Source organism: Cajanus cajan, chromosome 4 (genome assembly GCF_000230855.2).
Source record: "Cajanus cajan strain Asha chromosome 4, NIPB_CcT2T_4, whole genome shotgun sequence".
Taxonomy (NCBI): Eukaryota; Viridiplantae; Streptophyta; class Magnoliopsida; order Fabales; family Fabaceae; genus Cajanus; species Cajanus cajan.
In genome coordinates, this window is record NC_138520.1 from 26,726,971 (window position 1) to 26,739,408 (window position 12,438).

Sequence of the window (12,438 nt, forward strand, 5' to 3'; positions counted from 1 at the left end):
CTTAGAGTCGATGGCACAGGCGCCCAACCTTCTCCAAGTGTCAAAAACTAAATAAAACTGTCTCCGAAAACAAAAGTGCTGTTCTAGGCTAACCTCATCTAATTTATAACCTAAAAGGGTAAAAAGGTAAAACTACCAAGATAAAAATTACAAAAATAAAAATAAAACATAAAACTTAAAAAGCTGGGACGCGAAGTGAATCACGGCCGTGATTTTCTCTGGTGAATCACGGGCGTGATTTAGAATCACGGCCGTGATTTTCCTTGTAGCTCAGCATTTCCTCTTTAATTCTTAAATCTTGATCCTGCTCAGAGAAAACACAACACATACCAAGAAAAGCATAAAATAGGAAAATGATATAAAAATTTATTAAAAACATGAAAGATATGCATGATTATGCTATGAATTCTTGTGAATTAAAGTGCTAAAATACGAGTAAAATACACAACATCAATATACAAACCCTTTGTCTACTACAATGTCTTCTTTTTTTTTCTTCGTGTATTGGTCTTCTACAATGGTGAGATCACTCAAACAAACAAAGAGGACACTTGTATCCTCTGACCCAATGTTTTTCTCAGTTAATCCATGTATCACATTTGATGTGTTGAAAAAAAAATCCAAAGAAGAATCAACTTACCACAACATTATTCAGTTGATGAAGATGTGCATGGCATGATTCAACTGATTCGTAGCCATAAAGTTCTTACTTTTCTTGACTGTATGCGAACGTCACACAAATAAATAATAGTGCGCCACCTTCCTTTCAAAACCAACATTCCTTAGATTAGTCCCAATAATCAATAGAACACCATTCTTACCACACACATGTTCTTTCACCCACTTGCTTTCTACCCTTTTTCAAACCAAGTTGAAGTTAGACATGAAACACATAGAAAGGGGGGGGTTGAATATGTGTGTGTGTAAGAAAGAATTTTAAACCATTTTTGTAAGAATAATGTTCTTCGTCCAATGCACTTTTAGATACCAGACGATTATGCAGAATTTGCTTAACACAAGGTTATTGCGTCTGAAAGATTTATCGTCTGCTGAAGGAAAATGTTTCATTTAACAATAATGATTAAAGTTCTTGCATTTTCCTTTTCAAGATAGTTTTATTTAAAGATAAGCAGTAGATAAATTTTTTTAATGTATTAAATATATATTAAACTAAGTTTGCATCTGCATCTGAAAAATGATTTCACTAAGAGATTCTGGGTGGACGAAGTTTTTTACAAAGATTTAACCAGTAATGAAGATATGCGTCTGAAAAATAGGAATTAGCAATGCAAGTTATTTTATACTGGTTCACTTAGACCGAGTTACGTCTAGTCTCCTTCAATTGAAGGGTTCCACTAAATGTGTAATTCAGTACAAAAGTATTGTCGACCACTTCTGGCCCGTTGACTTCACTCATCAGCGCTAGTATTTTCTTATCAGCCTCTTCAGGCTAGCATTGAGTATTATCGTTCACTCCTGGACCTGAGTATTCTCGACCACTCCTGGCCTGCCAGTTTCACTCGCCAGTGCTAGTATCTTCTTATCAGCCTCTTCAAGCTAGCAATGAGTATTATAGACCACCCAAGTCACGACCATTCCTGGTCACGAGTATTCTAGACCAACTAGGTCACGACCACTCCTAGTCACAAGTATTCTCAACCACTCCTGGTTGGCTAGCTTTACTCACCAGCTCTAATATTCTTAAACTACTTCTGGTTCCCCAAGTATTCTTGACCACTCCTGGGCCGCCAGTTTCAGTCACCAGCGCTAGTATTTTCTTATCAGGCACTTCTTGTTAGTAGTGAGTATTCTCGATCACTTCCTGGCCCGTCGGCTTCACTCGTCGATGTTCGTATATTCTTATCAGCCACTTCTGGCTAGTAGTGAGTATTCTTTGACTAGCCTCTCCAGGTTTTACAAGTATTCTTTCCCTAGCCTCTTCAGGCTTTACAGATGATAGACGTATAATTAGGTTTGAGTGTTTAGGTTACTCTTACAGAGAGGATACATATATGATTTACACTCTCAAAGGTTTCACTACCTTAGTCCTTCAATTGAAGGGTTCCACTAAATGTGCAATTCAGTACAAAAGTATTGTCGAACACTTCTCGCCCGTTGACTTCACTCATTAGCGCTAGTATTTTCTTATCAACCTCTTCAGGCTAGAATTGAGTATTATCGTCCACTCCTGGACCTGAGTATTCTCGAACACTCCTGGCCTGCCAGTTTCACTCGCTAGTGCTAGTATCTTCTTATCAGCCTCTTCAGGTTAGTAATGAGTATTATAGACCACCCAGTTCATGACCACTCCTAGTCACGAGTATTCTAGACCACCCAGGTCACGACCACTCCTGGTTGCGAGTATTCTCAACCACTCCTGGTTGGCTAGCTTCACTCACCAGCTCTACGATTCTTAAACCACTTCTGGTTCTCCAAGTATTCTCAACCACTCATGGCCCACCAGTTTCACTCACCAGTGTTAGTATTTTCTTGTCAGCCACTTCTAGCTAGCAGTGAGTATTCTCGACCACCTCCTGGCCCGTCGGCTTCACTCATCGACGTTAGTATATTCTTATCAGCCACTTTTGGCTAGTAGTGAGTATTTTTTGACTAGCCTCTCCAGGCTTTACAAGTATTCTCTCCCTAGCCTCTTCAGGCTTAACAAATGATAGACGTATAATCAAGTTTGAGTGTTTAGGTTACTCTCACAAAGAGGATACATATATGATTTACACTCTCTAAGGTTTCACTACCTTAGTTCTACAAAGATTCTGATTGTGTGTGTTACTCTTTAGAAAGAGGATACATAAGATTACAACACTCACTAAGGTCTCCTTCCTAAAATACACTTGGAACACCTTAGACTACAGAGGTGAATACAATGATACATTGTAGATTTGTCTATGAAGAGTCGATCTCTGATTTCTCTGTTTTTCTTTTAGGCTTGATATTACTTTTGGTGCTTAATGCTCAAAGCCCAGGGCAATGCCTATAGTCATTCTTTCGTTGCTTCTTACCCCACCCTTTAGGTTTGAGGTTATTGTATATTTGTAGGCTAATGGAATCTTCCCGTTGCATATGTCCGTTGAAGTTGATATAGTCGTTGATGACCAGTTTGATCCTTCATTTAATGCTCAAGATCTTTCATTAAATGTTGTTTCATGTCTTTAGACATTACGTGTACTATTCTTTGTCCTATTGGCAGCAGTGTTTGACTTTATCTAAAACCTAGGAATTGTTTGTCTTTTTCTGGTCATGCAGCAATATAGTCGTTGTCCTTATTTAAAAAAGTAACGCACTTTTTCTGACACATGCATGCTTTCTATTTTGACTCGTTTCTCTTCTCTTTCTTTATTTCCTTTAACATTGAGAGCTTCTTGTATGATTGTGGATGATGTCTGAGTTTTCCTCTGAGATATGATTCTATTCTTCATGATAATTTTCGTCTGAGTATTGATGAATTGACTTCTCCTTTAGTCTAGTCAACTCTGTAGCTAGACTTTGTTTCCGTCTGAGTTCTTCTTTGGTCTGTGCTATTTTTCTTGTCATGCAGTTGACTCTTCTTATTTGTCTTTACCATCTTTCACCTGGTATATTGCGTTCTTGGTTGTGCATAGTACACCTTCTTCTACTATTAATTTTTGTATGGTGCATGTTCATCCCTTCTTCTGTCCTTTGATCTTGTCGTTATTATTTTTTGAATGATTTTTTCCACCTAAATCTGCTCGTCGTCTGAATTTGGATGTGTCTGCTAACGAGGAACTCTTTTGTTGATGCAGATAGGAGATTTCTTCAAAACTATGTAGATCTTCTCATTTAATGCATTTGCTTGTATACGTGAGATTTCTCTGAACGGCTTGTTTCCTTCTGATGTCTGACTCTAATCATGACTTGGGCATCCTTGTACTTTGTGCGTTAGTGTGACTGCACAACGCTGTCTTTCTCTGAAGAGTAGGTGTCCTTCCTCTGACATACGTAATTTTGACTTGTGGATTTGCGCTTGCCTATTCTTTCATCTTTATCTTTTTCAGATTTGATGTCTTCGTGTGTTCCTTTTTGTGATTTGAGGAGATGTTTGTTATGAGCTTCAGACGTGCTTCACTATTCTCTGACTTCATCTAGATACTTAAATCTTCGTCTGAGAGGTAGATTCTAGTTTTTCACTCCGTCTTGGTCAAGTGTGAGAATGGACGATTATGATTTCATTTGGAATGCTTCTTCGTCTTTTGTTACTTGTTCTCCTAGCTCCTTAGTTGACCTACGTCTTTATCTGTTCTTTATTTCCTTTATGTCCGTGTTTATGGGTGTCTTCGTTTGATGTATTTTCTTCTTTTGATCAGCCTTTATCCAGGTGCTTAGCTCATATCTCTTGGTTCTGGTGTAGATGGTAATACATGTATATCCTTTGCTCTTTAGCTAGCTTGTCTGTACTTATGTCTTTATCTGAAACACTATCACACTTGTTAGAAATAAAAATATGCATTATATTTGTCTCATTCAAAACCTTACTGGGAATTGCTTCATCTGACTTAACACAAGTATGACTCACCATACCTCAATGAACAATTACCACATGGATCCTTTATTGCCAACCTCTTTGCATTTGGAGTCCTATAAAAAGAACAAGGCACTAACAACTTGTTTGAGTCTAGAGTTCCAGAAGAAGAAGTCGGTGGTAGCCTACTTGAGATTGGAGTTCTAGAAGAAGAAGTCGGTCCTTTTAGTGAAGACAAAGATGATGCAAGATTTCAACAAGAGGATGAATAAGACGAACAAGATCTTGTTCAACAACAACCTTAGTATGTAGACACATCTTTAGTCATATTCAATTTTCTAGCACACATGCACAATGTTGATCTACAAACAAATTTCACCGACCCTATGTATAGACATGCACTTTGACCATGTTGACGTCCAATATGCTCCTAACATCCTCTTTCAAGGCATGACTTTCGACACAAAGGAGGAAGTCAAACATGTTTTAAACGCATACCATGTCAAAAAAGGTTTATATTACAAGATTGAGAAATAGTCTCCAACATTAATTGTTGCACGATGTGTTAATAATGGATGTGGTTGGAGGTGCCTAGCGACTTTCATAACAGAAGCCAAAATGGGAGGTTCGTAGGCTAACAGATGAACATTCTTGTTCATCCCCAATTATCTCATAAGATCATGTCAACCTTGGTTTTGTATATATAAGCAAAAGTATTCTTCCATTGGTGGAAAGTGATCCATCAATTTCAATCCCAACAATAATAGGGCACATCAAAAGTGTCAAAGACAACACAATCTCATACTGGAAAGCATGGATGGCGAAGCAAAAGGCAATTGAAGACTTACATGGAAATTGGGAACAATCATACCATGATTTACCCAAGTTGCTCAATGCCATGAAAAGATTTCTTAATGGATTTGTTGTTGAAAATAAGACAATGCCACTATACAACCAACAAGGTCAAATGGTTATTGATTATGTTCAATTCCATCGAGTGTTTTGGACATCTAAACCTTGTATCGATAGATTCAAATACTACAAGCCTGTTGTTCAAGTTGATGGCACATTCTTGTATGGAAAATACAAAGGAACTCTCCTCATGGTTGTGGCACAAGATGTTAACAACAAAATATTTCCAATTGCCTTTGTCATTGTTGAGGGTGAAATAATAGATGCATGACAGTTATTTCTACATTACCTAAAAGGACACGTTTACCTTCAAGATGGCCTTTGCTTAATCTCCGACAAGCACGAGTCCATAAAAAATGCCTACTCTAGAGAAAGTAGTGGTTGGACATCAGACAACTCAGTGCATGTGTTTTGCATTCGCTACATTGCCCAAAATTTCATGAGACATTTCAAGAATGCAGAAAAAAAAAATTAATCATCAACATGGGTATGTATTTTTTTTTTTTTTTTTTATGATCAATTAAATATTTATTCATATTTATTTTACTATATTTCAACAATAATAAATTGATAATTTTGCTCTTCAAAATTCACAGTTTATGGGATGACTAAGCCTAGGTTCAATTACTACTTTAATATATTGAGAAACGAACTAGGAACTGAAGGTGTAATTGATTGGCTCAACATTGTTCATAGAGAACAATGGACTTTTGCATGTGACAATGGCCGACGATGGGGACACATGACTACCTTGGCAGAGGCAATAAATTCTATTCTTAGGAAAACCAAAAATTTGCCAATATATGCAATTATCATGTCAACTTATAAGAGATATAATTCATTATTCATCTAAAGAGGGAAGGAAGTCGATGCTAAACTCAGAGCTAGCCAAGTTTATATTGAAATAATAACTAGGGCCATGAGAGATGCAGAATCCAAGGCAAATAGTCATCATGTCCTCGTGTTTGATTGTTGTAATACATGTTATCTGGTGCAAGAAATCATTAACCCAAGGAAAGGACGACTGATTAGAACTTTCACAATTAGACTAGATGAGAAGTGGTGTGACTATGACAAGTTTCAAAAGTTACATATGCCATGCTCCCATGTTCTTGTTGCGTGTAAGCGTGTTCACCACCATTACACATCTTATATAGATCCAGTATACACATAAGAATATGTTTCTAATGTGTATAATGAACTATTTGGTGAATTATCCAATGAATTTTACTAGCCAGAGTGTGACGAATTGCAAATCATACCAAATCTAAAAAAAATCAGAAATAAAAAAGGCCACCCGAAGTGATCTCAAATACAGATTGAAATTGATATGATTGAATTAGGGCAATCAAAAAGATGTTCTCTATGTAGAAATGTAGGCCACTCTAAGAAAAAATGTCCTTACCGTCAAGGGAGTTCAAATCAAAAAACTTAAATGGACGATTTTTCACAGGCTAATCTCAATTTCTATTTCTTTTGTTGTATATCTTTCATCAATATCATGTTCTGTAATTTTTAATTTGTCTTTTCATACCAACATTTCTTTATATTTTTAATACCAAATTTAATATATAATAAAAAAATATAACAATTTTTTTAAATAACAAATTTAATTATCTATAATTATTAATGCAAAATAAACATATTAAATAAATTATACACATTTAAAAATATAAAAAAATTATTATTAAATTACATTATTAGATTATCTATATTTTTAAAAAAATTAAAATATTAAATATAAAACTTAAAATTTAAATATAATTATAACACTAAATATATAAATTTTTAAAAATATTAAATTTAAATATTATAAATAATAAAATTCTGAATTTTGTATTAAATTAAAATAATTTTTAAAATTTTAAAAGATAGAAAAAAAATCAAGAAAAAAGCTCCAATTGAAAAATTGGTTGCCTAACAACCGATTTTTTACTGGGCTAAAAAAAACAAAAAGAAACGGGGGGACGAGGGTCAAGTGAGAAATCGATTTTTTCCAATCGATTCCTCACATGAGCCGGGAAAATGAGTTAATTAGGTAAATAATAGGGGTGAATTATTTGGATAATAAAAAATATATATATATTAAAAAAATTCAAATAATTTATGTGTTTAAACATTTAAAATTTTATTTTGTAACTAATGAGAGGAAAATAAAAGAGAAAAAGATACAGATATCAATTGGAAAATAAATAATAATAAAAAATTGATGTTGGTCAAGTGTTTGAAAAAATTCGGTGCGGAAAAATCACTACTCTATATTGTGGTTAGAAAGCGTGAAGGCGTGATTTGGTGGACAAGAGTTTAAGAACATTGGTTGGTTGGTTTGCAGCAATGAAAGTCATATTAAAGCATCGTGACAGACGAAGTCAATGAAGGAAACAACAAGAATGGGCCCAAGAATCTGGATCGTACATAGATCATTACGATTGCAAGAATGCTATTCGCTACCTACAAACTGCACTACAAGGTAGAGGAGAGGAAGCATGGCCAATTCCAAAGATAAGAAAAAATAAAAAGTTGTGGGGGAATCCAAAATTAATATACTGAATAATGCCTTTAGGAATCGTCCATTTGTGCAAGTTGCAGCAATTCTTACCTATAAGTACCACCCCTCTCACACCTTAGACCTCAACTCCAACTCTTTTCTTTTCTTCTCTTTCTCATAACAATTATAGACATTACTATAAAGAATTATGGATTGCAGAATAGAGAGTGCTGAAACTCACAGGTTTAAGTTTCCTTCTCACATATCCATGCACATCACATATGCAAGAGTACTGCATGAGCATCTTAGGTATATGAACATCTAGTTAACAATGCATGGATATGTTTGAGTAACATATATAGCTTTTGTTGCTTTAGGAATAAATGTGCAGCATGCTTCCGTCAGTTCAACAAACTGGAGCACCTAGTTGAGCACATGAGGATCTCATACCATTCGGTTCATGAACCAACCTGTGGCATTTGCAGGAAACACTGCAGGTCCTTTGAGTCTCTAAGGGAACATCTTATTGGTAATAACCTTTCATAATTAATTGTTAATATAATTTTTTTATTCATATATATGATTATGTAATATTTCAAAACTAATAATTAATAATTAATTTGTACTTGAAGAATGTGTTTTTAGTTAACCAAATATATTATTTTAATATGTAAATTGAATGCATGAAGTTTGCATCTCTATGAATAAATTAATAGTTATCAATTGACTGTGAATTGTTATGACTGATGAGACTTTATAATCTGCTTGTCTAGGTCCATTGCCAAAACAGGAATGCAGAGATATGTTTGCCTATAGAGGGTGCAAGTTTTGCTTGAAAGTCTTTGACAGCCCTAACTCTCGCAGGATCCACCAAGAAAAATGCCAGCACTCTGGAAATGCTGTATAATTTTTGAATTTGAAACTTCAGAATTTGCAAAATAGTTATCCTCATTCCGATATTTTTTCTTATTACATATAATAAAGGCATGTGCAGTTAATATTTAAAAAAAATGACATGTATTTATTATTATTATTCAAAAATGAAAACATTTTAGAATTATTCATTGCGAATTTTTAACTTTATGTGCACATTATTATAGGGAATAATTGGTCGCTTTTCAAACTTGGGACTTCGTGATAATTTGGCTATTGGTGGTGGAGCAAGAGGACCACAAGTAGTTGCACTAGCATGTAAAATGGTTGGAGGTGGCAGTGATGGCTCACTGGACCTGTGTGGAAGAGTGTGCTTAATCGATGAGCAAGAGAACATAATCTTCCATTCTTATGTGAAGCCACCAATTCCTGTCACAAACTACAGGTTCCAAAATTGAACTTCCTTAAGGCCCTTAAAGAGTTTAACCACATATATAGCTAGGGTGCTGAATAGAGATGCTGATTCATTAACAGGTATGAGACAACAGGAATCAGGCCAGAATACCTGAGAGATGCAATGCCAATGAGACAAGTTCAGAGGAGGATTCAAGATTTCCTTTGCAATGGTGAACCTATGTGGACAATTCGGCCAAGAGGTGGAAGAGCAAGGATTCTTGTGGGTCATGGTTTGGATCATGACCTTGAATGTTTGCAAATAGAATATCGAGCCGAAAAAATAAGGTGAATAATTCAGTTTAACATTTAGGCAGAACATGCAGCATAGTTTACAATCTCTCAAGAATCAATAACAAAGATGATTGTTTGAATAACTCTCATATTCTTTTTTTTATCAACAAAAGAAAATAATATACTGTATGAGGGGTACAACGAATACGAACCCTTTTACACTTTAAATAGTACATAATATGCTACTCAATACAAACACTTGTATATCCTTGCACATATGAATTTTCCAACAAACTCTTCAAACATATTATATTATTATTGGGTTCATTGACCATTCAAAGAAAAAGAATGAAAATTCCTTCATTTTGTTGGTCAACCATGACCAAGACCTAGATTTTACCAACTCACATTCTCTAGCTTTTTCTTTTGACACCAAAAACATTGTCTAGCTTAAGTGCTTCATTCTTAAGATAATGTTATTTCTATGTATCCATATATAACAACCAAATTGTAGCAAATCAGACAGAATACCATGCATTTCTCAATTTCTTCCCCTTGAAAGCACAATTGTGTTGAAAAATTGAATCCTTGAGTCCATCGGTAGCACCACTTGAACCCAGAACCAGCTGCAACACTGTGACCATAACAAATAAGAAAATTTATAAGAGAATATTATATGGTTTGTTGAACTTCACTCTCATATTCTACTATATATTGACTTTGAATACATGTTGAATAATAACCAGGGACACTGCAAAATACCCTCCACTGATGAAAACTAGCAAGCTGAGCAACTCACTCAAGTACTTGACACAGGCATATCTTGGGCAAGTATCTTTCACATGTTTCTTTACTATATATGTTGGATTCAGCAAGTATGTGTTAATATTAACGCGGCTTTGGTTTTTGGCGCATAAATATAAATATGCAGGTATGACATTCAAACTGGTATTCAGGACCCTTATGAGGATTGTGTTGCAACGATGAGGCTCTACATGAGAATGAGATCCCAAGTGCATAAAATACAGGATTACCCTTTGGCTTCTGACCCACAGAACAGGAATAATTTTGCTTCGTGGAGGCAAAGTGAGCTTGAAAGAATGACTCCTGAACAAATGCTAGAAATATCAAGGTCTGATTACTACTGCTGGTGCTTGGATTCCTTGTATAATCCCTGAATATGAATTGTGAAAGTTAAGTAGACCAATCAGAAGCTGATGAACACATCAGGGAATTGATCATGATCGTAAACTACTGATTCAACCGATACATCAATATCTAGTTAATTTAAAAATAAAGTACACCAAATTGTTGCCTCTTTTTTACTAGTTAATAATTCCTTATTTTATAAGTAATTAATAATCAATTTAAGCAGTAGTTTACACTACTATCATAGCTAGCCTATAGTGACTAAGGTACGTCCATGTTATCTATGGATATATTTGACGAATACAAAGAATAAATGCACCTTTATTATGGGTGAATTATATTTAATTTGTCTATTTGTGTCTGATTACTAGTTTAAATAATATCTATATATGCACTCTCCAATTATATATACGATGTACTGCCACCTCCAATCTCCCCAAAATATAGTGTCATGTTAATCTCAGGAATGAGTATCTGCTATGCCTAAAAAAGAATTATTTTTGTTATATTTCATAGCTTTTATTCATCTAGGCTAATTTTGATTTAATTTTTTTTATTACATATCAGCCTATATTTTTATTTATTAAGATATTGAACCAATAACCGTTATATAGTAATACCCAAAATGAGAAAAACAATATAAGGACTATGTATATTAAAAGGAACAATTTATACGACTAAAATTGAATGAATAGTACTACAGAAACTAAAATATTTACATCGTTATTTATTTACTATTTAAAAAATGATAAATTTAGGTAAGCCTAACTTGTATTACACTCACATGCATATGTTCATTGTTGAGGAAATTATTCTGTGTTTGATAGTGAGGATGAGAGTGAAAAGAAGTGACGACAATAGGGAAAAAAAGAATTAAAAATAAGTAAAAAAAAAAAAATTGTTTAAAAGGAAAGGAGTAGAAGAGAATTGAAAAGAAGATTAATTTTTATTGCTTTAAATAATAAATAAACAAGTCAAAATGATGTTATAAATTAGTTTATGAATATACTTTTTAGTGTTCATGTGAAAGATATAAATAAAACGATAAAATGGTAAAAATAAAATATAATCCCTTCAAATCTTCTTATTTATAATATTATAAAGAAAATACATTAATTCAGTGTCCACATTCTTTTGGATCCCACACAAAAAAATTACTCTCTTTCTTACTTTCATTGCTCTCGAAGGAAACACAAAACCGTGGTACTCACAATTCCTCAAATCTTGGAGTTCCTCTTACATGAATCGCTTCTCTCAAACGAAGCGTACGTCAGTGTTTCTATATGACATAAATGTTGTTCCATCGTCTTCCCGTAGCTGGCTGTTTTTTAAAGTGATCAAAATTTGAGAAATATTGCCAGGGATAAGAGTAATTTGTTAAAAATATTAGCTATAAAACATTTATATGTAACCTTTTTTTTTTTTTTTTTTTTTTTTTTCCTTTTTCGGTTGCCAACACAGTTTTTCCTTTGGAATACGAAATAATTTTTATGACACATGTCTTACTCGATAATTTTTTTAATCATAATATAAAGTATTTATTACTGAAAACAGTAACTAAGTTTTACTAAAAAGTGTAAGTACAAACAAGATGAGTGTTTTCTTCGAACATAATAATATTTGTTGCAGTTATATTAATAATAATATTTTGTATTATATTTGGTATTACTCGATATAATAATTTTTTTTATACCCGATATAATAATATTCGTTGCAGTTAAATTTTGTTCATGCGCAAAACTTCAATACAAGATCTTACGTAACTAAAATTAATCATATAGCACCTAAACGAACCTATTAGTCCATAAAATAACTAGCAGTTTTTTATTATTAT

General features: G+C 33.9%; 2 protein-coding genes across 2 annotated transcripts; both read left to right on the forward strand.

Annotated features, from left to right (window-relative positions):
- The first annotated feature begins 5,312 nt into the window (after nt 1–5,312).
- LOC145957265 (uncharacterized) lies at nt 5,313–5,678 on the forward strand. Its single transcript, XM_083073488.1, has one exon. It carries the CDS (start codon nt 5,313–5,315, stop codon nt 5,676–5,678), a length of 366 nt encoding a protein of 121 aa, XP_082929614.1.
- Nucleotides 5,679–6,767: 1,089 nt separating this feature from the next.
- On the forward strand, nt 6,768–11,825 carry LOC109791420 (uncharacterized). The gene is made up of 7 exons (XM_020350720.3): nt 6,768–8,138; nt 8,273–8,424; nt 8,669–8,796; nt 8,996–9,213; nt 9,303–9,509; nt 10,202–10,282; nt 10,387–11,825. The coding sequence occupies exons 1-7, from the start codon at nt 8,104–8,106 to the stop codon at nt 10,631–10,633; spliced, it is 1,068 nt and encodes a 355-aa protein (XP_020206309.1). The 5' UTR covers nt 6,768–8,103; the 3' UTR covers nt 10,634–11,825.
- The last annotated feature ends 613 nt before the right edge of the window (nt 11,826–12,438 follow it).